The sequence below is a fragment of the Amborella trichopoda genome, chromosome 11, assembly GCF_054954075.1.
Source record: "Amborella trichopoda isolate Santa Cruz 75 chromosome 11, AtrichopodaSantaCruz75HAP2 v2.0, whole genome shotgun sequence".
NCBI lineage: Eukaryota > Viridiplantae > Streptophyta > Magnoliopsida > Amborellales > Amborellaceae > Amborella > Amborella trichopoda.
Window position 1 is genome coordinate 38,182,026 of NC_142346.1, and position 27,126 is coordinate 38,209,151.

General features: G+C 34.1%; 1 protein-coding gene across 29 annotated transcripts in view; it reads left to right on the forward strand.

Annotated features, from left to right (window-relative positions):
* The first annotated feature begins 559 nt into the window (after positions 1 to 559).
* Positions 560 to 27,126, forward strand: part of UBP27 (ubiquitin-specific protease 27) — a 36,768-nt gene continuing 10,201 nt past the window's right edge. For 3 of the 29 annotated variants that reach the window (XR_002281364.2, XR_002281363.2, XR_002281365.2), the window contains exons 1-11: positions 560 to 776; positions 2,164 to 2,547; positions 8,981 to 9,104; positions 9,621 to 9,721; positions 9,822 to 10,055; positions 10,630 to 10,698; positions 11,404 to 11,535; positions 11,954 to 12,091; positions 12,509 to 12,571; positions 12,668 to 12,976; positions 25,099 to 25,213. Coding sequence is in view for 18 of the 29 variants with exons in the window: in XM_020668837.2 (XP_020524496.1) it covers positions 2,230 to 2,547; positions 8,981 to 9,104; positions 9,621 to 9,721; positions 9,822 to 10,055; positions 10,630 to 10,698; positions 11,404 to 11,535; positions 11,954 to 12,091; positions 12,509 to 12,571; positions 12,668 to 12,976 (1,488 nt within the window). In the remaining 11 variants the exon portion in view is untranslated. Of the gene's footprint in view, positions 777 to 2,163; positions 2,548 to 8,980; positions 9,105 to 9,620; positions 9,722 to 9,821; positions 10,056 to 10,629; positions 10,699 to 11,403; positions 11,536 to 11,953; positions 12,092 to 12,489; positions 12,572 to 12,667; positions 12,977 to 25,098; positions 25,214 to 27,126 lie in introns of those variants that run through there. The other 26 variants (XR_016044153.1, XR_016044151.1, XR_016044152.1 and 23 more) reach the window with 18 other exon arrangements.

Genomic DNA, 27,126 nt, shown 5'->3' on the forward strand with positions numbered 1-27,126 from the left:
GCTTTGGGGATTTTGGATTGAGAACACAACAGAACACTAATACTCAAGGATTTAGATATAGTCAGACGCCTGCTAATATCGATGATTCGTTTTTAGATCGAATCAATGAATTATCAAACGGATTCAATCAATGGCACCGGCGTGACTAAGAAGAAAAAGGACGTCGTCTGTCATTTTATTTTTAGATCATATGTTACTAATTGTATGCTTTATTGTAGTCCATGTATGTTGATATACTTATTCCATGATAATTCTATATTATCCTTTTGTGTGACGTAAATTAAATGGTAAATAATAGTTCATGCAGGGATATAACATATCAATATTTGCATATTCATGCAAAGAAATTAAAATTTTTAATGGATTACCCTCATTTTTTATTGAATTCTTAAAAAAAAAATATTTATAATGAATTTTAATAATTTTTTGAAATTTGTTTGAAGCTTTAATCTGATCGATTCACCCGATTTTCGATCCGGATAGCCGATTCGCCGATCCAAATAGGTTTTTGAGATGCCCTATCCGGATCACCGATCAGCTTTTTAAACCATGGGTTTACCATGCTTCGTAGTCTCACTCGATTTCATAACTCATGACTTCACCGAACATTTCATAACTCATGACTTCACATAACATGGAAAAAGTGATGCCCTGGCATAAAGGTGATTGGTAAACCGGCTCCTTTTATGAATGCTTACTTTTGGCGGGCACGCGTTAGGTTTTAAAAAAAATGTGAAAGGTTCTGCAATATAGTTTCAGCTCTCTCATTTTAAGTAGTAAGTCTTTGTTAATGGTTCTGTTTTTTGAGTAGCCATTTAGGGGCTTTCCCAAATATCACTGCTATTATCCTTCGTTTATAATCATCTTTAATTGTTCTTGGTGAATTACTACTATGTATTTGTCTTATAAAATTGTGGTTTTTAAAGGAAAATGAATTATTTGGAGAACAAGTTTAAAAAGTAATCACTGGCCACCACTACTACTTTGATCTAGATAAAATAGAAACCCTAATTCTTTGGTCAGGTGCAGAAGTTGTGGCTATGGAGAATATTTATTTATTGATTGATGTCTTGTTTTTTTATATTAAAAGGAATGAGTTTAAGGAAACATTCTCTGATAGATTTCTTTTTTCTCTGTCTATTTCTCTATTTCTTTTGTTTTTGTGTGGATCATCCATCATATTGCCTTATTACTTCTTTTTGCAAGTATATTGTGCTTTTTGTGCTGGTACTTGTTAACCTGATTCGAGTGAAGAAATAAATTGAATATGTGAATGATTCTCTTTTAGCTGATGATTAAACATGAATGAAACTGCTAAATTTGATTTAGGGTTGGTAGTTTCGTGTTTGGTGTATCACTTTCCCTTAGTTCCATTTTGCTAATTTTTGGTAGTTTATCATTCATTATTTTAGAAGCGAAAGGATTTTTCAGGCATTTTTTCATATTAAAAGGAATCCCTGATTTCCTCTACCACAAAAACTGAATCGTTGACGGTTTTCTTTAATGATCAATTGGCAAAAAGTTTTGTTATTTTTTCTTTGGGATGAGACTACAAAACACCTATGGGCGAAAATGAACAGTATTTCGCCCATAGGTTCAGCGCCGTCCGATTTTTTTCGACGGCATGGATTAAAGACTGTCACGGACTTAGCATGTCCGTGGCGGTCCGTCATGGACATAGCAAGTCCATGAAGGGATTTTTTTATGCAAATTTGAAGCAAGAAATATGGGGGGACCCTCATGGTTCCCATATGTCTGTGGCGGTTTTTAGGCAAAACCGTTACGGACATGCTGACGAAACACTGTAGCACTTCGCCTATAGGCGTTTTTAAGACTTTTCATTTTCTTTGTATTTAAAATTAGTCGACAATAACTGGTACATGCACATTTTTGATATCATGATTACATTTCATGAAATCTAAGGATATCGCTGACCTACAGATCATAGACTTTTTGAGAAAATACAATCATCTGCTGTTGTTTTGGTGCTCTAATTGTTCTTCTTGGAGTTTGGTCGCTTTCATTTTTGCTTGTATAGTAAGGACTCCATGTTGTCGATTATGGAGTTCTCTGATTATTTCAATACCATGAGCATGTAAACTACGTGTTTTTTCTAACGTCTTGTTTCTTATTTGATTGAATTCTACACATTCAATTATGAAGCTTGCCTTTCAAGGTTCACGCATATGATTCAAGGCTGATTATTGGACAACCCCAAATGTCTACAAAATGAAGACAATTAAAGAAGTGAAGTGGAGAAATGCAGAGAAATTCAATATACATCGACTCTTTGACATGCGTAAACATGGTGATCGAATATCATTTCCTTTCAAGGGAGTATTGCTTGGTCAAGTTTTCGTGTTTACTGCTGGAATTTTTGGTGCTGGTTTAGTTGGGTGGTTTTTGTCTCTGAAAGATGGAAATTTTCCATGGATGAATATGTTGGGCAGATTTATGCCTGGGAGGAAACATTCTTTGGATAAGTTATGCTTTGTACCAGGGCTGCAAAATATGGGCAACAATTGCTTCTTAAATGTAATTTTACAGGTAACTCTTGGTCTCTTTTTATTTCCAATATCCACTTGAGCTATAAGTGTTGTTACTTACTTATTTAGCATATGGAACTTTTATCCATTTTGGTCTAAGAAAGATGAGGACCTTAAACTTTCTCTTATTCTGTCCCAAGCCCAGGTAGAGGAGGTGGGTTGTGTTAGGAAGGTTGCCAATGTAAAACTTCGCCAAAACTTTTCCATGAATCCTGAATCTATGTTATTTGCTTATGCTTGGGCTTTCCCGATAAGCGACACGTTGTACCAGAACTTGGTTACAGTGAGAAATGCGGCATTCCTCAAAAGTGACGTGCCACAATGCCTCCTGGTTTCGATGAAAAATAAGCAAGGGTTATAGCGATATTCTGAACGAGCGCGGGTAAAGAAGCTGCTCCAAGAGATTAAGATTTGCCCAAGCTCATGGAATGTAGGAACACTTACAGGTAAGAGTATGAAGTTAGTGCATACAACAAGAAGAATGAGAGTAAACATAGTTTGTCTACAGAAAACAAAGTAAGACGCGGAAAAGCTAAGGAAATAAATGGGTATAAACTTTAGCATACATGAAAGGATAATATAGAAATGACATAGGCATAATAGTAGACAAAGATTTAAAAGATAAAGTAGTTAATGTCCAGTGACTAGGTGATAGGCTCTTATTAATTAAATTTGTATTAGGAGAAGAGATAATTAACGTAATTAGTGCATATGTACTGCAAGTAGGACTAAATGATAGAATTAAGAAAATTTTGAAAGGACATGGATGAACTAGTCCAAGACGTACCAAATGGACAGAGGACCCTTTTAGGAGAGGACTTAAATGGACATGTAGAGAAGGATAATAGAGGATATGAAGGAGTATATGGGGGATATGGTTTTGGTGAAAGAAAGAGATGGGTGAGGTTTTTCTATGGCCTACGACTTAGCATTAGCAAACACTTACTTTAAAAAGTGAGATGAACATTTTAGAACCTATAAAACTGGATAAGATAAAAGCTAGATAGACTTCTTCCTAGTTAAGAAGATAGATCGACCATCATGTAAAGACAATAAGGTTATCTCAAGGGAGAGTTTGACTATCTGACATAGGCTCGTGGTTATAGACGTCTGCATAAAGATATGGAAGAGAAGGGGTGAAATTAATAGGTGTACAAGAACTAGGTGGTGGAAATTAAAAAATGAGAAAATCGACTTATTTAGGGATAAATTAGTTAAATATGGAAAATAAAACTCTATTACTCTAAACATCAAGTCAATGTTATGTGGAATGAGATGACTAACTGTATTAAGAAAGTGGCAAAAAAAGTTTTAGGAGAAACTAGAGGGAAAAGAAATTCCATTAAGGAACCTTGTTGGTGGAGTGATGAGGTTCATAAGGCTATTACCGAAAATCGATCATATTATAAAACTCGGTAATGTAATAGAAATGATCAAAACTTAGAATAATATAAAAATATTAAAAAAACACTAAATAAATAGTAAGGAAAACTAAACTTAACATATATAATAATCTATACAATAAACATGGAATAAGAAAAGGTGAAAAATGTCTTCAATTTAGCAAAAATGAGAGAAAAAAAATATAGGGATCTAGACCATATTGAATGCATTAAGAGTGAGGATTAAAGGGTCTTGGTGAAGGATGAAGAGGTCAATGGAAGGTGAAGAGTTTATCTTAAAAAATTTTTAATTGATGAACACAATGGGAACATGGCAGTGGAAGGAACTGTTGCATAAATGAGGGCGGACGTCATAGATGCATTGGTGGGATTGGGATATCAGAAGTAAACGAAGCTTTGAAGAACTTGAAGATAGGAAAGGCTTTAGAATTAGATGGTATTCTGATAGAGGTTTGAGGTGTATGGGGGAGATTGGCATTGATTGGTTGCCAAGCTGTTCAACAAGGTGTTGAGAACAAAAAAAATGCCAGATGAATGGAGGAAAAATATTGTGGTACCTATTTATAAGAACAAATGAGACATACAAAATTATGCGAACTACTGTGAGATCAAACTTATGAGCCATACTATGAAGTTGTGGGAGAGAGTGATTGAGCAATGACTAAGGCATGAAACGAGTGTATCAAAAAATCAATTTGGTTTTATGCCAGAGAGGTCAACAACTGAGGTTCTTTCCTACTTAGGCAATTGATTGAGAAGTTCAGGACAAAGTAAAAAGACCTCCTCCACATGGTCTTTATTGATTTAAAGAAAGCTTATGATAGAGTATATCGGGATTTGATTAGGTGGGTGTTGGATAATAAAAGAGTCTCTAGACACTACATCAACATGGTGAAAAATATGTATGAGGGAGCACTAATCAGTTTGCGAACAACTAATAGAGATGAGTGAGTTTCCAGTGACAATATGTCTACTGTCTGCATCAGGGGTTAGCATTGAGCTCATACCTCTTTGTCTTAGTATGGACAACTTAACTAGGTACCTACAAGATGAGATATCATGGTATATGTTGTTCGCGGACGGCATAGTTTTTATCGATGAGACTCGAAACGTCGTCAACATAAAGTTGGAACTTTGGAGGGATGCTCTAGAATCTAAAGGTTTTAAAATTAATTGGACTAAGACAAAGTATATGGAATGCAAGTTTAATAATAATAGGATTAGAGACGAGGAAGTAGTTAAGATTGACTGGCAAGAAATACTAAAAAAATCGCACTTCCGACATCTTGGGTCGATAATCTAAGAAAACAGAGAGATTGAGTAAGATGCTGCACATAGAATTAGAGCTGGGTAGCCGAAGTGGAGATATGCAATTAGAGTTTTATATGATTGCCGCATACCAATGAAGTTAAAGGACAAGTTCTATACGACAACTGTGAGACTAGCTGAGATGAGGATGTTGAGATGGATGAGTGGCAAGACGAGATGGCATAAAATTCGAAATGAATATAATCGAGAGAATTTAGGTGTGGTACCAATAAACGATAAAATGAGAGATAATAGACTTAGGTGGGCTGTCCATGTGCAACGCAGACCCAGTACAACACTTGTTAGGAGCTGCGAGTTTAGTCAAGTAGAAGGCTCAAAAAAAAGGGCAAGGGTTAGGCCCACAAGGATATGGTTGGAAGTAGCGAGAAAAGATATGGAGACTTGTGACCTTATTGGGGTATGACCCTTAACATAGTAGAATGGCTGATTAGGATTCGTATATCCAACCCCAATTAGCTAGGAAAAGATTCTGATGATGATGATGATGATGAACTTTCATCCATTTGAACCTGTATTATAATCCAGCGGATAGGTTCTCTTTTATCTTGATTGTATCACCGAATAAGCTCTTTATCATTAAACGAATCAAATATGAACTAGCTATACCTGATTTTGGCAGTTTAGGGAGCAAGAAACTTTAGTAAGTGGGAGAACTATCTGTTCTACAATCCACCCTACACCAGTTGCAGCTTGTTATTTCCTTGTTGCATAGCTTAATGGAATAAAATCCAACATGTCATTGGCTCTTTTATAATGAATATGTCTTCCTTGACTACTACACTTCACTGGCAACGTTCGAGTGATTTGGTAGTTCTTGTTTCCGTGAAATCGGTATATCAGTTTGTTAGATCCATGGTCATTTGATGTCATGAACACCATATCACATTTAACGGAACTCTAGAAGAGGACCAGCAACATCAGTGCTTATTGGAAAATAAAAAGTAAGAATATTCTATTAAAATTGAAGGATAATGAGCATATTTAATGACGAGTTAGGGGAAGATTGTGTTAATGTCTTTTCAATTTTGTTTGTGGCTCAAAGAGATGCCAGTAGTTCCATGCAAAGTGTTGCAGCATGATAAGTAGGTGTTTTTTGTTGGATATGAATACATCTTTTTATAGGTGAGTTCCTCATGTAGCTTCAGCAACTTTTGTGGAACTATTTCATTGACAACCTTAGTTTATGCTTTGGTATGTCCTTGGAGAACTCATGTACCAGTTGGAAAACTGGCTGTGTTTGTCCATGGGAGATGATGACAACAACTCTTGCCATTGGTATCTGGAAGCAGTCTAGACCCTTGTTATCTTCAAGTTATATGCTATGTTTATTAGATTTAACATAGGAGCAGTATACACTCCTTTGGAATGATTTCCATGGTTGAGTTGCCTTTTGCCTCTCTTAGATTCAGAGTCGGTTGGTACATTCTTGGCTTAGAGACTTTCAGTGTCAATTAAGTTTAAAAGGTGATTTCTTACTAAAGGACAAGTTTCTGTATTCACAACAAGCAAACCAAAGCAGTTCATTGGTGCCAAATTAAGTTGGTTAGAGTTTGATCAGTTATCTTTCCAGTGTATGCATGCAAGTTCATTGGATTATGAGAATATTATGGCTCTTTAGTGTCGTAAATTATATTGCAATTACAGTAAGTAGCTTTTCATAGCCTTAGAGCAGTTGTCTTAAGCAGATTTTGATTGCCTCGAATGGCTCTTTGTTGTTCATCGTGATATCCAGAATTCCTTTATCTTCTTTTGGTTTGTCTTGAATGGTTTTTGATTTCCCAAAGTGATTTGTGTGGGGTTATGTGATTCCCACTTGAATTGAGGACTTTCCAGTGCAAGAATATGTGACCATTTGAATTGAGGACTTTCTAATACAAGCATAATTTCTACATGTTGCCTTAGAAGGAAATGTAGTGTGTCCTTCATCACTTGAGTGCTACACTCTTATTATGGTCTTTAATCACTTCATGTTGCGGCTACTAGGGTGTCAATTGTGCTGGGTTTCCCATTGACATACATTTTGCATCTGGCTACCTTCTTCCTTTTCTCTATCTCATATCTTGGTGTATTTACATGCAACAAAATGTCTCCTGCTTAAGTAGCATACTGTCGTATGGCCAACAGCCTCACGGAAATTGCATGAGTAGAATTCCCATCACATGATCTGGGCATACATTGTATCTCTGTCGCAGCGACTCTCTTACATCTAGAGTGCACTGAAGATGAGCTCTAATTTGTTCTTTCATAAGAAGCAATTTCATGAAGTTTGTCTCTCAGGTTGTACTGGAAAGCTGCTGGCTGAAGACATTCTCCTTATTTGTTGCTTCTTTTTTACTAGAGTTGTAAACACGAATCAGTGGAGCGGATCATCCACCCACTAATCCTGATTTGGATCTGCCAGATCAAATTAAAAACAAAAAAAGAAAATGGAAGAAACTCATTTAGGTTTCTTAGATTGAAGAAATGTTGTTGAATAGCATTAAAGAAGAAGAAAAATAAATAAAAAATAGAAAAATAAGGTTTTAGCCGTGGATTGGGCTGGTTTGGATACTTTCTGGGAACCAGTCCAATCCGAAGCAATTCCCAGTTTGGATCGGCAATTCCCAATCCACACAGCTGGGTTTTAAAGCACTCTAACAATCTTGCTGATGTCCTCATATTTGGATTCGTGAAAGCATCTTTGGATGAGGAGATAATATCACATACTTCTGAATGACTTTAGCTTTGTTAAGGGAAAGGTATGCACACTTTTTACATATACACGAGGGATACTTATGACTTGCAACTTTTGCCATTGTACATGCTATGGGCACAGGCCTATTTCACAAAGAAATTCATTCCTCTTCATCTTCTTTGGAGCTGTTAATCTCAATCCCTTGAATTTGAATTCTAATGCCCCCATTTATAAAGCAGTATTTTAAAAACTTGAACTTGGTCCCTGACTTGGTCACAGCTAGACCTAGTCAATCTCAGAAAAAAATTTGACATGTTTTCCAGTTTTGGAGAAAATAAGTTATGTGAACAACAGGTTTCGAGCTTGAGATCAAATCTAAAGAGGAATGTATACCAAAGTTACCACTATTTTTGTAGTGCTTACATACTAACCGACAATTTTCTTTGGTATTATTTCTGCTACATTTAATTTATCAACTAAAAAACTCTATCAAAACCAAGTTTTAGAATAAAACTCAAAATATTCTGCTAGTTGAGTCGGCCATAAAGAAAAAGTAAACAAAGAGAAAAAGTAAACAAAGAATCACAAATTTGATTTTCATGGAATTCTGCAATGAAGTCATCTAACTACGAAAAAATTGCTGAACTTGATCACCTTTTTTGAGATTTTGTAATCTTTAGATCTTGAAGCATATTTTTTAATAGACCATTAGGATAGTAGAGCATATGAGAACTGGTCTGGGATCTTTTGTCTTGGTTGTTTCAGAATCAGGTTACTCTTTTCAGATTTTCTGGTTTTATGAGTGGTTGCGAAAGACTGCTTACCTGTTGTGAACTGGCTCCGATTGGCATCGCACCAAGCATTTTCATGTCTGCGCCACCTCTACAGAGACACTGATGATGTTCCTAATATGAGTCCTATTGATATTCAGTTAGAAGAAATTCAATCTTTACTAAAAAGTTTTTGAGCTTTATTTCTAATCTTCAATTTAGAATCTTTATTTACTTGAAACTGATAATTCTAAACAGGCCTTGGCTAGTTGCTGTCGCTTCCATGCTTTCCTACAAAATCTGATACATGCGGATGATTCAATACTGGAGAAAAGACTAGAAGACATGCCTCTAACTGCATCATTATTCACATTGTTGGAAGGTATTTTCTGTTGTAACGATTCAACCTATTTCATTTTTTCAATTTATAGCATTCTCACTTTTGTCTAGTGGTTTTTGTTGTAATGTTAAGGCACCCGGTTTGTATGACGAAGGTCAGGGTCCAAACCCTTGGTGTTTGTCTTTGAAACGGGCCAAGCTGATACTCCCTTTCTTTGTTTGATATGCTCTGCCATTGCACACATGTAACATCATCATTCTAAAATGTTTTCCATAAAGCTTGGTTTGTACCATATAATCACCCATCTGAGTTTTGACAGTCCCATATTTGCATCTGTTAGGAAAGACAATGAACTCTGCACCAATGTCTTGCTTACTTTTTTATGGTGCTTTTTGTGCACTTTTACATGATTCTATTGGCTGATATAATAATTTTCTACATTAGGCTGAATTTTCTTTGTTTTTGTGCTCCTTGGTATGAACAAACCTTATCCAAGGTACCTCGAAACTGTTGTTTTGTGATTTCCTACATTTCTAATACTATTTTTCTTTGTTATAGAGCTATCTGCCCTTCGAGCAGAAAGAACGATTTCTAGTCCACTAAAGGTGATGCACGCCATGAGCCTTTATGTTTCAAGTTTTGACTTAACAAGACAGCAGGTCAGAACTGGCAGAGCTTTAACTTTACCCAGTACGCTTGGTTTCTTCTTGTGCATCTATATACAATATGGCTAAACAGTTCATATCATCTCACATGCAGGATGCTGCAGAAGCTCTCCTGTATCTATTATCTGCTTTGAAAGAGGAATATATCGAAAGTTGCGAACCAGACGGTGGTTCCCTGGCAGATATATGTTCTTTTTCTCATCGTTTACATTTGAGCTCAAAAGAGAGGGAGAGCCACCATGATCGGCAAAGGTGGCAGGAAAATTTCCGTGGTCCCTTTGATGGAACCCTTGGCAGTTTTTTGGGTTGTAAAAGATGTTCATTTCAGGTCAAAAGTGCTAAGAATAGACTGCTTCTCTTTTAAATGTTGCTAAATTTATTGGTTGGAAAGGTGTTCCATTTTTGTTCTTTTATTTCTTTTCCTTCTTATCTAAGTGTTGGTAATATGTTGGAATTGGGAAGGTCCATCATCTTTCTCTCTTTTTGGTAGTTCAGAGATGTAATTACCGATCACATATAAAACAAGAGAAAAAAAAAAAGCTCAGAAATAGGCAGATCTCTAGCACTCCCTGCTTATTTTTATAATTTTGATTTTGGTTTTGGGGGTGTTTTGTGGATATTGAAATTTTCTAGCATAGCCTAATGAATAAAAATGTTGCTCATAGAAAACAACAATGAACTTCACAACTTTGATGCCTCAAGTACTTCATGCATGCAATACACTTATTTCTGCTGGATATCGAGACAAATAACTTATTGTTAATAATTGCTATTAATGTGGGTGGATAGAAGTGGCATTCCTGAATGAAGTTAGGCGTAATGCAATTATTTTATTGAAGTCAAACATTTATCCCTTTAACAATAGCTGCTGAATCATGTCTCTTGTGTTTGTACATTTGCAGCTTTCTATTGATTTCGAGTTTTTCCACTGCTTGCCGCTCTCACCTGTGCTGGATATGGATGGGGAAATTGTATGTTTTGATTAATGTCATTTATTAGTTGATTGTATCTACTCATTTTGAGAATGGGCTAGGGCCTTGGCGGTAGTACCAACAAGCCCTATGATGAAGTCTCTGACTCCATTCTCGCTAATGGGTAGGGGCCCAAGTCTCCACTGACTTACCTTTCTAGCGAGAATGGGCTGGGGCCTTGGCGGTAGTACCAACGAGCCCTATGATGAAGTCTTTGACTCCATTCTCACCAAAGCGTAGGGGCCCAAATCCCCACTGACTTACCCTTTTTTGTTTGCATCTACTCATTTATTAGGAGATTGTATCTACCACTACTATGTACAGAGTATCTAAAGCATGAAATAGGAAACAAACAAAGCATACCATAATCCAATGTAGTATAGTTTGTGGTACTCCAAGGATAGTTGATATTAACTGAACGTGAATTTACTGTTGAGCCTCTCCACCGTCCATGTATCCATAATCAGGAATGGAGGGTGGTGCCCTTTTGGAAACCATATTGTAGACTCCTTGGGTTATGATATACTTTGCCTTTGATAATTATTTTATTGCAGATAACCTAGCGATTTATTAAGATCCTGGTCAATTGGTAGAAATAGATTGGGTGTAAAAGCATGAGGATGTGAACCATAATTACCTTTTAATATATATTTTTTGTTTTTTTGTGTTTTTTGTTTTCTTACTGTTCCTATGAAATGCATGTAGGTGGTGGGATGTACCATTGATGACTGCCTTAGGAAGCTTATTGCTGCAGAACAGATAGAAAATTACCATTGCAACCATTGCTTTCATATGGCTGCTATAAAATATTTTGGTCTCAAAATGGATGGGAACGAGGTCTTCTCTGTCAACTTAAACTTGTCAATGTTTCTTCATTAAAACAATATTTTCTTTTGAGCCCTTATAATATGATCTTTATGGCCATAATAACTCCATGACCTTGATATTTTCACCATACCATGAATTGGTTGGATGGTAATAGTGGGGAATTGGGCTGCCAAAAATGTTATTGAATGAGTTTAACATGCCTACTCACACTCCATCATCTTCCAACCATTGATTGGATGGTGATAAACCACATGTTCATTGTTATTATAACCACATTGATTATATTACACATCTTCCTTGTCTTTTCTCTGGCCAGCCTTTTCGTGCGTGGGCTTCCAAAATTGTTCAGAGATGTATAGAGAAATGAAAAGCAAGAAGTTGAGCATTGGTTTTTGCCTGGCAACTTGGCTGTTTTGTTTTGTTTCAGGCATTGATACATAAACTAAGGAGTTGCACTAATTACGATGAGTGTAAATGCAAAGATATTCTTCTACAGAAGGGGGTACCTTGTTTTACCAATTTTTCATGTGTGATGAAGCAATTGAGCATTGGACGTTGCCCAGAGGTTCGAAAATTAGAGTTTTCTTGGATATTTTATTTATTTCTACATTTCAAAAAAAAAAAAGAATATGTTTTTTTTATTCTCATGGGGAAGTATACTATAATCTAATGTACAATGTACTATGGAAAACAATAGTCTTGAAGTCATCATTGCTGAATGACATGATTAGCTCTGTGTGTAAGCGCATGTGTGAGTTGTTGGCCCCTCCTCTCTTCATCACGATCCATCATTTCATTTGACAAGGATGACCCAGTGACTATATTTTTGCAAAGTCTAATTTATTTTCTCCCGTACTTATCCTATTCTCATTTCTTTCTACCATGTTAGTTTCTTTCGCTGATGTCTGCTGTATTCACCTGACAAACTGTCATGTTGGTTTAAACCCTGAACATATCTTTCAGTGTAACGATCTGATTTCAGATTTTGTGCATCCATTTGCAACGTGCATCAGTGGATGAGTATGGCAATTCAGTCAAACTGTTGGTAAGAAAACCTCAAAACTCATTGATCCATTTTCTCATTTCTCAGTGAGTTTGGGGCCCATTCATATTCATAATGCTGGTTATTTTATGCTTTCAGGGCCACATTTCTTTTCCTCCTATCTTGCACTTCTTCCCCTACACAGCTGCAGGTGTGAGCCTGGGATCAGAAATCCCTGAAAGAAATATGGTACTTGATCTCAAGCATCGGATGTGCCAGCAAACTCCAGTCGTTCCATGCTTGGATTTCCATTCTGGGCGGTTAGAAGGCCAAGCTCCGTATCATAATTTCAGTGATGTTGAAGACCAAACATCCATGGCTGCTTTTTATGAAAGTGGTGTGGATATGGCTATTTGTGAACCATTTAGCCATTCCTATTGTACCAATGCTTCAGGTTCAGGAGATAAGGTAAATTTATTATTTGTGCCATATCTAGAACCTTCTCTGCATATGGACAGGGTTACCATGCACGCATGCCTACATGCCCGCAAGATTTAAAGATAGTCTTTCAATCACCACCGTTGCTCAAGTTTATATGCGAGCATGCCTGCATATGAACTTTTTCCTATATGTGTGTGTAGATTATTCTAGAATACACCACACTAATTGTGAACTTAGAATTTACTTTTTCAAAACATTTGACCAAAAAATGCCTTATATGTTCAAAAATGATTTTTGACCATAAAAAGTTTCCTTGGAATTTTTGAATAATGAATGAACTTTTAAAAGCAATTTCAAAGTTACAACAATGCCCTTCTTGAAATTTTCAACCAAACTATTATTGATGTAAATTTCAACCAAACTATTATTGATGTAAATTTTAGAGTGAGAGATTCTAATTTCACCATTAGTATGGTGTATCCCAGAATGATCTTTTATATATATATGGGAAAAGCTAATAATAGCTGACCAGCTATAATGAATAGTAATATAGGTGGAATGGGAGCCGTTAGATTTTCATCATGCGGTTCATAATGCATATCACTGTTTTAATTTTAAAATAGGGTGCATAAATAAAAAATATAAAAAAAATATTTCCCAAAATATAAAACGATTGAAATACCCCTGAAAAATGACGGGGGTTGTTTGGTCATTTTAAATTATTGAAAATAATTTTTTTTATATGGTGCGCAATAGTGTTAGGTATATACACTCAAAATTTCATATTAATAAGATTTATATAAAAATAAATAAAATTAAAATAGTGATGTGCATTCTGAACCGCATGATGAAGATTTGATGGCTCTTATTTCACTTATACACTATTCATTATGGTTGGCCAGTTGTTGTAAGGTTTACCCTAGATAAGCCCGAGAGTTGAGACCAAGGTCGTAGTTGTCCATCGCCAAATTAGGTCAGGAGAGCCGTTGGAAGGCACTGTGACATAAATCTATTGACCCGTGTACTCATCCGTTACCCGATATGGAAAATTTTATCAGGACGCTATCCAATAGGACATTATCATCATCATCCAGTACACTTAGGATAAAAAATAAAGAGGAAATAATAATTGAAAACATAGAAAAGCAAATTCATAACTGGAATATTCCGAAAGTTCCTATTACAGATATCTATAAAAAGGGTACTTTTGAATTTAAAACCAGTTATGCGATAAAAACAGTTGAATAAAGTATATCAGTCAATAGTGAACAGGAAAGCTTTCAGCTGTTATCAAATAAAATGATTCAAATTCATAAAAATAAGGAATATAAATACCTACATATAGGTCTTATACAGATAGCTGTTAAATCCCTAACTAGATTGGGACTAAATAACTCTATATTACTATGTCTTAGAGATAGTACGCATAATAAGTTTTATGACTCCCTATTAGCAGTAGTAGAGTTTAGCTTATATAGTGGTCCTATTTATTTTAATTGTTTTCCCAATTACTCGATCTCGTTAATGGACCCCAATCTTCTTAAAGTCCTTACTTTAAATCTAAAAACACAAGGGTTCGATATGAATCCTGGTTCCCAAAATATTGCTCTAATCTACAGAATATATTATAAAGTCATGAACACATTAAGTCCAAATGTCTTACAAATGGATACCAGGGGACAGACAATATATTTTCAAACAAATATAGAAAAATTAAACACTGTCATCCCTAAATCAATAAATTGGTCTCAAGTAATACTCCTAGAAAACTAGCCTATTCATAATGAAAACCAACAGTATAGAACCCCTATTAATAATGAGCCGGATCAAATAATTGAATATCCAGATGGGAATATTGACATCCAATTCAGTTCTAGCCGAAGGGCAAGATTGAATTTTTCTGAAGATATGATAAGACCTCCAAAAAGAATGCTTGCACCTTCCAGACATTCTACTTCATCAATACAGGATAAGCCGTTAATACAAGGGCTAACAAGAATAAATAGTAACATTAATATACCCGTATACAAGGCTTATGATCCTAGTCCATCAGGGAGTGAACCAGCATTTTCTGACCTGGACTTTAATATCTTGACTCTCCAAAAAGAAGAAAAGTTCAATGTAGACCTAGAATTATTAAAAAATGATTATCTTTCTGAAACTAATAAAGGGATAAGAGAATGGTATCTAGCAAAGTTCTCAAAAGAATTGTTAGACGCCTTTCATAAAAGATACAATAAATTTATAAAAAAGAATAAACAAAATATAGGATTCTTTAACTGGTTAAAATCAACTCTTGAAGAAAAAGATATTCCTATTCCCAATTTTGAATTGAATACATTAGAAAATCAATATCTAATCTTCTATACAATAAAAAGAGAGGAAATACAAAGTATACATCCTCCGGAAAGAAGCCTTCAAATAAAAAGAATATTAAAAGATAAACCTGAAACAAAAGCCTCTCCCTATAAGATGGTTCCTAATGAGCATAGCCATAAAATAGAAATGATCCCACACATAATAGAACAAAACAATTATACCAACCTTTGTCTAGAGTCTATTGGTAAACAAATTACTAGGATTGAAAATATAATAGGAAAACCTCAAGGTGAAGTTAGTAAAAAACAAGATAAAAAGAAGGCAGTATTATTCAAAACCCCTCCAAAGATAAATGAAGAAAGATTCAGCCTAAAAGGGATAAAGAAAAAGGAAGAAAATAAAGAATTGGTTGATGAACTAGTAAAGAAACTATCCCAGTTAAGCATAAAAGATAAAGAGGGGAAAAAGGGTAATAGTTGAATCAGAAGCTATGGTACTTCAAGAAGACTCATTAAATAATGATGAGATATTCAAAATAGAGGAAGCGTTCAAAGAATCTAGTTCAAATATTAATAGGATAGATTATGGAAGGAAATGGAGTCCTACTGCCCAATCAAAGATGTACCATACTAGGCCGACCCCAGTAGATATACAGTTCGAAGAAGATTTAATTTCAAGTACTGTATCCTACTCGGCTAGAACGATGGTATGTCTGACCATCAAATAGTTGATACCATGAAGCATATGACCATGTATGCCACGGCTTGTAAAGTAGCCGGTAATCATGACCAAGAAGTAGCCAAAGCTATTGTTTGTGGGTTTACAGGATGGTTAAGATGATGGTGGGATTTTCACATGAGTGAAACCACTAAACAACAGCTATTAAACACTACAAGACACTGGACTGTTAAAAATGAATACAATCAAGAGATATCTCATAGTGAAAGCGATGCAGTTAATACACTCATCTATACAATAACCTTACATTTTGTAGGAAGTACTTCTTTATTAGATGCTAGATCGGAAGATCTATTATCTAATTTAAGATGTTCAACATTATCTCACTACAAATGGTATAAAGACGTATTCTTTTCACTCCTTCTATCTCGAAAAGACCATAGTGCAGATCATTGGAAGGAAAAATTTATAGCAGGTTTACCTTATCTGTTTGCCGAAAAAGTAAAAAATAGATTGAAGAATAAGAATGGAGGAATAAGCCCGTACTCCCTTTATACTCTAGGAGAACTATCTGCAGAGATTTGTGCAGAAGGTCTTGCCCTATGTACTGATTTAAAGTTAAAAAGGCAACTCGATAAGCACAGAATGACGGGCAAGAAAGAATTAGGAGATTTTTGCGAACAATTTGGCTATAATACTGTACCTTCATCGGATAAATCTTATAAAAGAAAAAACAAAAAGTCTAGTCAAAAGAAGATTAAAGACAAGTTTACTAGAAAGTTTGTCCCAAAACCAATCTCAAAAGGGGAAAAAGAAAAATTCCAGTATGTTATAATTGCGGGAAAGTAGGACATTACAAAAACAAATGTAAGATTAAAAAGAAAATCAATGTCCTACAGATTGAAAAGGAGATTATAACTCAAATATATGATATACTTCAAATAGAAACTGATAATAACACATCAAGTTCTGATTCTGAGTCTCTAGATAGAGAAATATGTGATGAAAATTTAATACTAAGTAGTTCAGATTCTGATGAACCGATGGAAGATTGTTTCTGCAAAAATCTTAATACTCTCACAAATGAAGAAAATTTAATCATAGATTTAATAGATAAGATAAGTGACCCAGAAGCAAAAAGGGAAGCCTTAACCCAATACATCCAAGTAGCTAAATCAAAAAGGAAACCAGTCCCTCTTGTAAAAACACAAGAAGAATATAGTCTAGCCGAAATACTAAAAAGAATTAATAACAAAGATACTTCTCAGAAAGAACCATCCATTTCTGAACTAAAACAAGAAATGAATGAAATAACAACTGAAGTACAGAATCTTAAGAATAGAATAAAGATATTAGAAATGGCCGCTGAATTTTCTGATAACGATACAAATGAAGAATTTGAATTTGATAGCCTTATAAAAAATCATAAACACCCATCATTCCCAATAAAAGAAACTCCGAAATCATCCAACTCAAAATAAGAAGATGATATTATGCAAAACAAAAATTTTGTAAACCTATTGGATAAAGTCATCACTCAGAAATGGTTTACCTTAATAAGAATAATAGTAAATAAAGAATATAGCTTTCAGTCCCTTGCACTAATAGACTCAGGAGCGGATCTTAATTGTATAAACGAGGGATTAGTACCTACTAAATGCTTTTGTAAAACAACTCAAATACTCAATACAGCAGATAGTAGTAGGTTAATGATCAAATATAAACTTTCCAATGCTGCAATATGTGACAATAGTAATTGTTTCAAAATACCCTTTATTATGGTTTAAGGATTAAGTTGAGCCGTTATACTTGGGACACCTTTTCTAAATTTACTATATCCTTTGAAAATAGATAGCACAGGAATTGAATCAAACTTAGAAGGTCATAGTGTAAAATTTGATTTTATAGACAAGCCAAAAATCAGAGAAGTTAATAACATCAAACACATCATAGAAAATAAAGAAAGATTTTTATGTCATCTAAAAGAAGAGGTAAAGTACAGAACAATAAATGAAAAACTTTCATTTCCAGAGAATAAGAAGATTATTGAAAATATTAGAAGAAAAATACAAGAAGAAATTTGTGCTGATCTACCAAACGCCTTTTGGAATAGGAAAAAGCATATAGTAAGTTTACCTTATGAGGAAGGTTTTAATGAAAACAAAATACCAACTAAAGCTAGGCCTATTCAAATGAATCCAAGGCTTCTTGAAATATGTAAAAAGGAAATTGATGAATTACTCTAGAAAAAGTTAATAAGGAAAAGCTCATCCCCGGGGAGTTGTTCGGCTTTTTATGTCGAGAAAGCTTCAGAAAAGGAACGAGGAGCACCAAGACTGGTAATAAACTACAAGCCATTAAATTAGGTACTCAAATAGATTAGATATCCGATACCTAATAAAAAAGATTTACTTGATAGACTTGTAAACGCTTGCATATTCTCTAAATTTGATTTAAAATCTGGTTATTGGCAAATACAGGTATCTGAAAAAGATAGGTATAAGACTGCTTTTAATGTCCATTTCGGACAATATGAATGGAACGTAGTGCCATTTGGGCTAAAAAACGCCCCTTCAGAATTCCAGAAAATAATGAATGATATTTTCAATCCTTGTATGAAATTTATGATTGTTTACATAGATGATGTCTTGATATTTTCATAAAGGAAAAAGGAGAAATATCAAGCACAATCTAATTAGTATAAGTAATATCTCTAATTTTGATACTGAATACAAATTTTATTTGCATATCAAAGAAGTATCAGCAGATTACAAAAGGAACTTGCAAAAATTAGAAAGAACTTACATATTACATATACAGAAACTGGTGAAGAGCTTCCACTCCTCAGGACAGTAGGTTGGTAAACTATTAATATTACAGTCACACATAAACTCTCATTCACTCAATTTTTCCAAGTGGTTCATGATATACCACTGGATCTACAGTACTTTTGTAGAAGATAGAGAAAGAGACAGAGAAGAATAAGAGCAGAGAAAAACAGGAGAGGAGAAGATGGAACTAAATAATTATTAAGATGTGTTAATAAACATGGAAGGAAGAACAAGAAGGCTCAGAACTTATTCAAAGAAAACTGGGAGTTCTAAAGCAAGGATTTGAGAACTATTAGAATGTTTAGAATATTACTCGAGATTGGAGTGGAGTTTTAGAGTTGAGAAAGGAAGTGCTGTAAAAATTTTGAACTTGGCCTTTTGAGCAGGAATATGAGTTAAAGAAGAAGATAGAAGAGAGTAGAGAGGTAGATAGAAGAGAGCAGAGAGAAGACTCTTCTTCCCGGTGTTGAACTTAAGCTAGGCCTCCTCCTTTTATAGGCCTCGGACTTCAAAGAGTTATTAACTCTCCTTTATAGGTCGGTGCCACCTAAAAGTTGAAACAATATGTTGATTTATCAAAAGGTGATGGCACAGTATTTTGATTTGGCTAAAGGCTTGAATAGTATTTTGTCGGTAGAATCTCCAAATAGTAAAAGTTGGACAGTAGTCGTCGGTGGCTTTGTCGTATTAGCTAGTGGGTATCTGGGAATATCAAGTGGCTCCAAAGTGTCGGCCAGCTAGGGACAACTGGCATCTGGTGGCAGGTGGCTTTAATAATTCTGGTGGTGGCAGACAGCAACTGAGATCTATCCATCTTTATTCATCGGGCTGGATATTTGAGTTTTATTGGGCTTTTTCTTCGAGCTCTTATTGAGAAAATTCAATTGTTGGTTGCACCTGGCCGCAATCTTCATTCTCGGTAGCATAGTCTTCATCATTTTGCGACGAGGTTGACATTGCTTCTCCTTCTTCTTCGAACATTTGAAGCAACTGCCTTTTTAATTCTTCTTTTGTTGCTTTAGGGTTCTGCTTCTTCATCTTATATATATTCAGCAAAGCTATTTGGACTTTCTTCTGGCAACTGAGTTGGGACCTTTTTCAGCTTAATATTTTCTGGATCAATAAGCTTGTTTTCATAAACGTCCCACCATTTAATATATATATTTTTTCCAAGTTTCGGAATGTATTCCCAATCATTAGTACAATTATCGGATATTGCAAAAGTCCATTTCATAATCCAGGGGATTTGATATAATGCCATAAAGTATAGATGCTGGTCTATTTGAGGGTCATTATTATTGAATTCTGCAAACTTGGCTTGAGAAGCTTGGATCTTAGGAGGAAGGATTTCTGTTCCGGATCCCCAAATCTGGAACCAGTTTCTAAACCAGTTAGGAAATTTTTCCACTATTGGCAATTTCACTTGTGTAAACTAGGTGTGTGAAGTATTACTATTTTGGAGGGAGAAAACCTTGTGCCAGGCATCGATATATTCAGAATATTTGTAGTATTTATTATTAAATTCTAGTGCCTGTAACTTTCTGCTTCTCATGTGATCTAAGGCCCATTCTTTATAGAATATCACTTTTCTTATCTGGAATTTTGAATAAGCAAACTATATTTGTATTTCTTTGGTAAAAATGTACCAAAGTGATAGAACCTGTTTCTAGGAGAATTGCTTCGTACCATTCCTTTGTTTTATTACCATTAGAGGGATTCAAATTATTGATCAGATATAGATTGGCAATGTTTACTGGATCCAAATTCTAGTGTTCATCTTCTATTATAATATCAGTTAAAAAAGTAGTTTCTATAAACAGGGATTTCTCTGATGTTGGAGTTTTTACCGAACTGGGTGAGGAGATAAGCTCTTGAGCTTGTCGTTTTATGAGTTGGTTTGGAGGTTCTGGGTATTTTATTATAGGCTTTCTTGAGGATGGTAATGGAACAATGTCCATTTTTTCTTTTCCCTTATTAATATTAGTATTCATTATTACCCGCCTATCTCTTGGTCCTATCTCTGTCCTCCCTGCAAAATTCACGAGTTAAGAATCAGGTAGGAAGTTAGTGTTTCTTTTTAGATGTTCAATATCAAAATCAAAGGAGGAAAGGATTGCTTGCCATCTGGCAAAAATTTGTTTTGAAAATTTTGTACATCTTTTAACAAGATGTGCTTTGCTGCTTTACAATCAGTCCGTATTAAGAATTTTTGATTAAGAATATCACTTTGAAATTTTGTGACACAATGGACAATGGCTAAGATTTCTTTCTTAACCGTTGAATAATTTTGCTGAGTTTTATTCCATGCTTTGGATGTAAAGCGGATTAGTTGTTTTTTCTCTTGTATTTTTTGTTTTAAAATTCCTCTTAATCCTATTTCGAAGGCATCACACTCAATTATCTTGAAGGCATTAGGATTAGACAGTGTTAGGCAAGGTAATTCCTTAGCCTTATTTTTTATTCTCCTTACTGCCAAAGTATGCTCATCAGTCCATTTGGGTGGATTCTTTTTTAACCTTTCAAATAATGGTTTAGCATCAATGGCTAGATTTTTATAAAAATCCGAAATATAGTTTAGACACCCTAGAAATCTTTGGAGTTCTGTTTTATATAAAATAATGTCAGGAAATTTATTTGCAAAGTCTATTGCTCTATCAATAGGGATAATACTTCTTTGAAAAATATTGTGACCTAGGAATCTAATTTTGGTTTGGCAAAGACTAATTTTCTTAACCGAGACTACCAAGCCCCACGCTTTGATTGCATTTATAAATACATTTATGTGCTTAAAGTGTTGCTCAATGCTTTATGAAAATATCAAGACATCATCTATGTAAACAATCATAAATTTCATATAAGGATTGAAAATATCATTCATTATTTTCTGGAATTCTGAAGGGGCGTTTTTTAGCCCAAATGGCATTATGTTCCATTCATATCGTCCGAAGGGGATATTAAAAGCAGTCTTATACCTATCTTTTTCAGATACCTGTATTTGCCAATAACCTGATTTTAAATCAAATTTAGAGAATATGCAAGCGTTTACAAGTCTATCAAGTAAATCTTTTTTATTAGGTATCGGATATCTAATCCATTTGAGTACCTGATTTAATGGCTTGTAGTTTATTACCAGTCTTGGTGCTCCTCGTTCTTTTTTTGAAGCTTTCTCGACATAAAAAGCTGAATAACTCCACGGGGATGAGCTTTTCCTGATTAACTTTTTCTAGAGTAATTCATCAATTTCCTTTTTACATATTTCAAGAAGCCTTGGATTCATTTGAATAGGCCTAGCTTTAGTTGGTATTTTGTTTTCATTAAAACCTTCCTCATAAGGTAAACTTACTATATGCTTTTTCCTATTCCAAAAGGCGTTTGGTAGATCAGCACAAATTTCTTCTTGTATTTTTCTTCTAATATTTTCAATAATCTTCTTATTCTCTAGAAATGAAAGTTTTTCATTTATTGTTCTGTTCTTTACCTCTTCTTTTAGATGACATAAAAATCTTTCTTTATTTTCTATGATTTGTTTGATGTTATTAACTTCTCTGATTTTTGGCTTGTCTATAAAATCAAATTTTACACTATGACCTTCTAAGTTTGATTCAATTCCTGTGCTATCTATTTTCAAAGAATATAGTAAATTTAGAAAAGGTGTTCCAAGTATAACGGCTTGACTTAATCCTTTCACCATAATAAAGGGCATTTCGAAACAATTACAATTATTACATATTGCAGCATTGGAAAGTTTATATTTGATCATTAACCTACTACCATCTATTGTATTGAGTATCTGAGTTGTTTTACTAAAGTATTCAGTAGGTACTAATCCCTCGTTTATACAATTAAGATCCGCTCCTGAGTCTATTAGTTCAAGGGACTGAAAGCTATATTCTTTATTTACTATTATTCTTATTAAGGTAAACCATTTCTAAGTGATGACTTTATCCAATAGGTTTACAAAATTTTTGTTTTGCATAGAATCATCTTCTTATTTTGAGTTGGATGATTCCGGAGTTTCTTCTATTGGAAACGATGGGTTTTTATGATTATTTATAAGCCTATCAAATTCTTTATTTGTATTGTTATCAAAAAATTCAGCAGCCATTTCTAATGTCTTTATTCTATTCTTAAGATTCTGTACTTCAGTTTTTATTTCATTCATTTCTTGTTTTAGTTCAGAAATGGATGGTTCTTTCTAAGAGGTATCTTTTTTATTAATTCTTTTTAGTATTTCGGCTAGACTATATTCTTCTTGTGTTTTTACAAGAGGGGCTGGTTTCCTTTTTGAGTTAGCTACTTGGATGTATTGGGTTAAGGCTTCCTTTTTTGCTTCTGGGTCACTTATCTTATCTATTAAATCTATGATTAAATTTTCTTCATTTGTGAGAGTATTAAGATTTTTGCAGAAACAATCTTCCATCTGTTCATCAGAATCTAAACTACTTAGTATTAAATTTTCATCACGTATTTCTCCATCTAGAGACTCAAAATCAGAATTTGATGTGTCATTATCAGTTTCTATTTGAAGTATATCATATATTTGATTTATAATCTCCTTTTCAATCTGTAGGGCATTGATTTCTTTTTAATCTTACATTTGTTTTTGTAATGTCCTACTTTCCCGCAATTATAACATACTGGAATTTTTCTTTTTCCCCTTTTGAGATTGGGTTTTGGGACAAACTTTCAAGTAAACTTGTCTTTAATCTTCTTTTGACTAGACTTTTTGTTTTTTCTTTTATAAGATTTATCCGATAAAGGTAAAGTATTATAGCCAAATTGTTCGCAAAAATCTCCCAATTTTTTCTTGCCCGTCATTCTCTGCTTATCGAGTTGCCTTTTTAACTTTAAATCAGTACATAGGGCAAGACCTTCTGCACAAATCTCTACAGATAGTGCTCCTAGAGTATAAAGGGAGTATGGGATTATTCTTCCATTCTTATTCTTCAATCTATTTTTTATTTTTTCGAAAAATAGATAAGGTAAACCTGCTATAAATTTTTCCTTCTAATGATCTGTACTACTGTCTTCTCGGGACAGCAGGCGAGAAAAGAATACGTCTTTATACCATTTGTAGTGAGATAATGTCGAACATCTTAAATTAGATAATAGGTCTTCCGATCTAGCATCTAATAAGGAAGTACTTCCTACAAAATGTAAGGTTATTGTATAGATGAGTGTATTAACTGTATCGCTTTCACTATGAGGTATCTCTTGATTGTATTCATTTTTTACAATCCATTGTATTGTAGCGTTTAATATCTGTTGTTTAGTAGTTTCACTCATGTGAAAATGCCACTATCCTCTTAACCATCATAAGCCTTGTATACGGGTATATTAATGTTACTATTTGTTCTTGTTAGCCCTTGTATTAAGGGCTTATCCTGTATTGATGAAGAAGAATGTCTGAAAGGTGCAGGCATTCTTTTTGGAGGTCTTATCATATCTTCAGAAAAATTCAATCTTGCCCTTCGGCTAGAACTGAATTGGATGTCAATATTCCCATCTGGATATTGAATTATTTGATTCGGCTCATTATTAATAGGGCTTCTATACTGTTGGTTCTCATTATGATCAGACCAGTTTTCTGGGAGTATTACTTGATATCAATTTATTGATTTAGGGATGACAGTGTTGATGTTTCTATATTTGTTTGAAAAAATACTGTCTGTCCTTTGGTATCCATTTGTAAGACATTTGGACTTAATGTGTTCATGACTTTATAACATATTCTGTAGATTAGAGCAATATTTTGGGAACCAGGACTTATATCGAACCCTTGTGTTTTTCGATTTAGAGTGAGGACTTTAAGAAGATTGGGGTCCATTAACGAGACCGAGTAATTGGGAAAACAATTAAAATAAACAGGACCACTACATAAGCTAGACTCTACTACTCCTAATAGCGAGTCAAAAAACTTATTATGCCTACTATCTCTAAGGCATAGTAATATAGAGTTATTTAGTCCTAATCTAGTTAGGGGTTTAACAGCTATCTGTATAAGACCTATATGTAGGTATTTATATTCCTTATTTTTATGAGTTTGAATCATTTTATTTGATAATAGCTAAAAGCTTTCCAGTTCACTATTGACTGATATACTTTGTTCAACTGTTTTTATCGCATAACTGGTTTTAAATTCAAAAGTACCCTTTTTATAGATATTTGTAATAGGAACTTTTGGAATATTCTAGTTATGAATTTGCTTGTCAATGTTTTCAATTATTATTTCCTCTTTATTTTTTATCTTAAGTGTACTGGATAATGATGATAATGTCCTATTGGATAGTGTCTTGATAAAATTTCCATATCGGGTAACAGATGAGTGCACGGGTCAATAGATTTATGTCACAGTGCCTTCCAGCGGCTCTCCTGGCCTAATTCGACGATGGACTACTACGACCTTGGTCTCAACTCTCGGGGTTACCTCTAAATGGTAACTTTTATTAAGTTGTTAATATATATATATATATATATATATATATAGGAAAAGTCTTTCCAACACCTATAGGCGAAAATGAATAGTGATTTCGCCTACCCTCATTGCCGTCCAAATTTCATCACGCGGTCACGATTGTCCGGTAGTGTTTTATTTTTCATTTTTTTTTCTACAAATTGGAATGACCTAAAATTTGGAGGGTATGTACATCTTACTGAGGCGCATCTAAAAAAAATTATCCTTGAAAATAATTGACAAAAATACCCCCAAAAAGTTTCGGGGGCATTTTGGTTAATTGCTTTCATGTAAAATATTTTTTTTATATTTTTCGAAGATTCTCCTATTTTTGATGAATACACGCTCCAAATTTCAGGTCATTCTGATTTGTAGAAAAAAAAATGAAAAATGAAACACTATCGGACAATTGTGACTGCACGATGAACTTTAGACGGTGATGGGGGTAGGTGAAATCACTATTCATTTTTGTCTAAATGCGTTGCGCAGTGTTTTTCATATATATATATATATATATATATATATATATATATATATATATATGGAAAAAGATGAGATTAGCCCACTAGCTCATATGAGCTCAATGACCTAGATTGAATCTAGGCCTATCTGACGATCACGGATGTCCGGTAGTGTTTAAATTTTATTTTATTTTCTACAGATCCAAATCACTTTAAATTTTAGGTGTGTGTTCTTCTCATCAAGGCGCACCTAATAAAAATATAAAAACAATTATTCACGAAAAACAAAATGATCAAAATACCCCCCGAAACTTTTTGAGGGTATTTTGGTCAATTTATTTCATGTAAAATATTCTTTTGATATTTTTCGAAGATTCACCTATTTTTTATGAACACATGCCTAAAATTTCAAGTGATTTGGATTTGTAAAAAAAACCTAAAATTCAAACACTACCGGACATCTGTGATCGTCAGATAGACCCAGAATCAATCTGGGTCGTTGGGCTCATATGTTCATATGAGTTAGTGGGCTAATCCCATATTTTCCCTATATATATATATATATATATGGGGAGTGATGTCATGTAATGGTTGTATTATAATATAATGAAACAATCTTCAAAAACCATATTGGGGTCATTTATTTGACTCAAATTTTTAAATATAACTCTTTACATTCTAATGAACAAGAACAAAAAAGCAAAATTTGAAAACACATCCCACAAAGTGTTTTTCTAGCCCAATTAGTATAGGCCGTCCATTTTAATGCGATGCTTAGATCTAAGCCTTAGAAGGATCTTTTTCCCTTCCAAATTTTTTGGATAGCTTTATTATTATTTGATTAACAATGTTAAAAAAGAAAAAAATGATTTTGAAGTTATAAAGGCCAAGATTTTGAAATTCACCAAATGGATGGTCTATATATATATATATATATATATATATATATATATAGATTTTGTCTGTCGAAGGGCTAATGTAAATAGTATACACTCATTTAATGTGGGCCGATCAAATGGCCACAATTACGTATCGTCTTGGAATTTTTATTTTTTTATACAAATCCAATTTATTTGAAATTTTGAGCGCCTACTCTTGAAAATTAAACACACCCAATAAAAATGCATAAAATAATTCCCAAAATAAATATCCCTAATATTTCTAGAGTTTTTTTTTTACTTTATTTATTGTAAATTAGTTTTTAAATATTTATATCAGGTTTGGCTTAATGAGAAAAGTAAATGCTTCAAATTTCAAGTGATTTGGATTTACACAATAAAAACTAAAATTCAAATACAAAATGCAATCGTGACAGTCTGATCGGCCCAGATTCAATCTGGGCTGTTGGGCGTATACTATTACATCAGCTCAGTTTATATATGGTGTCAACTTTATTCTATAGAAGTAAGACCCCATTGGAAAAGGCTATTCCTT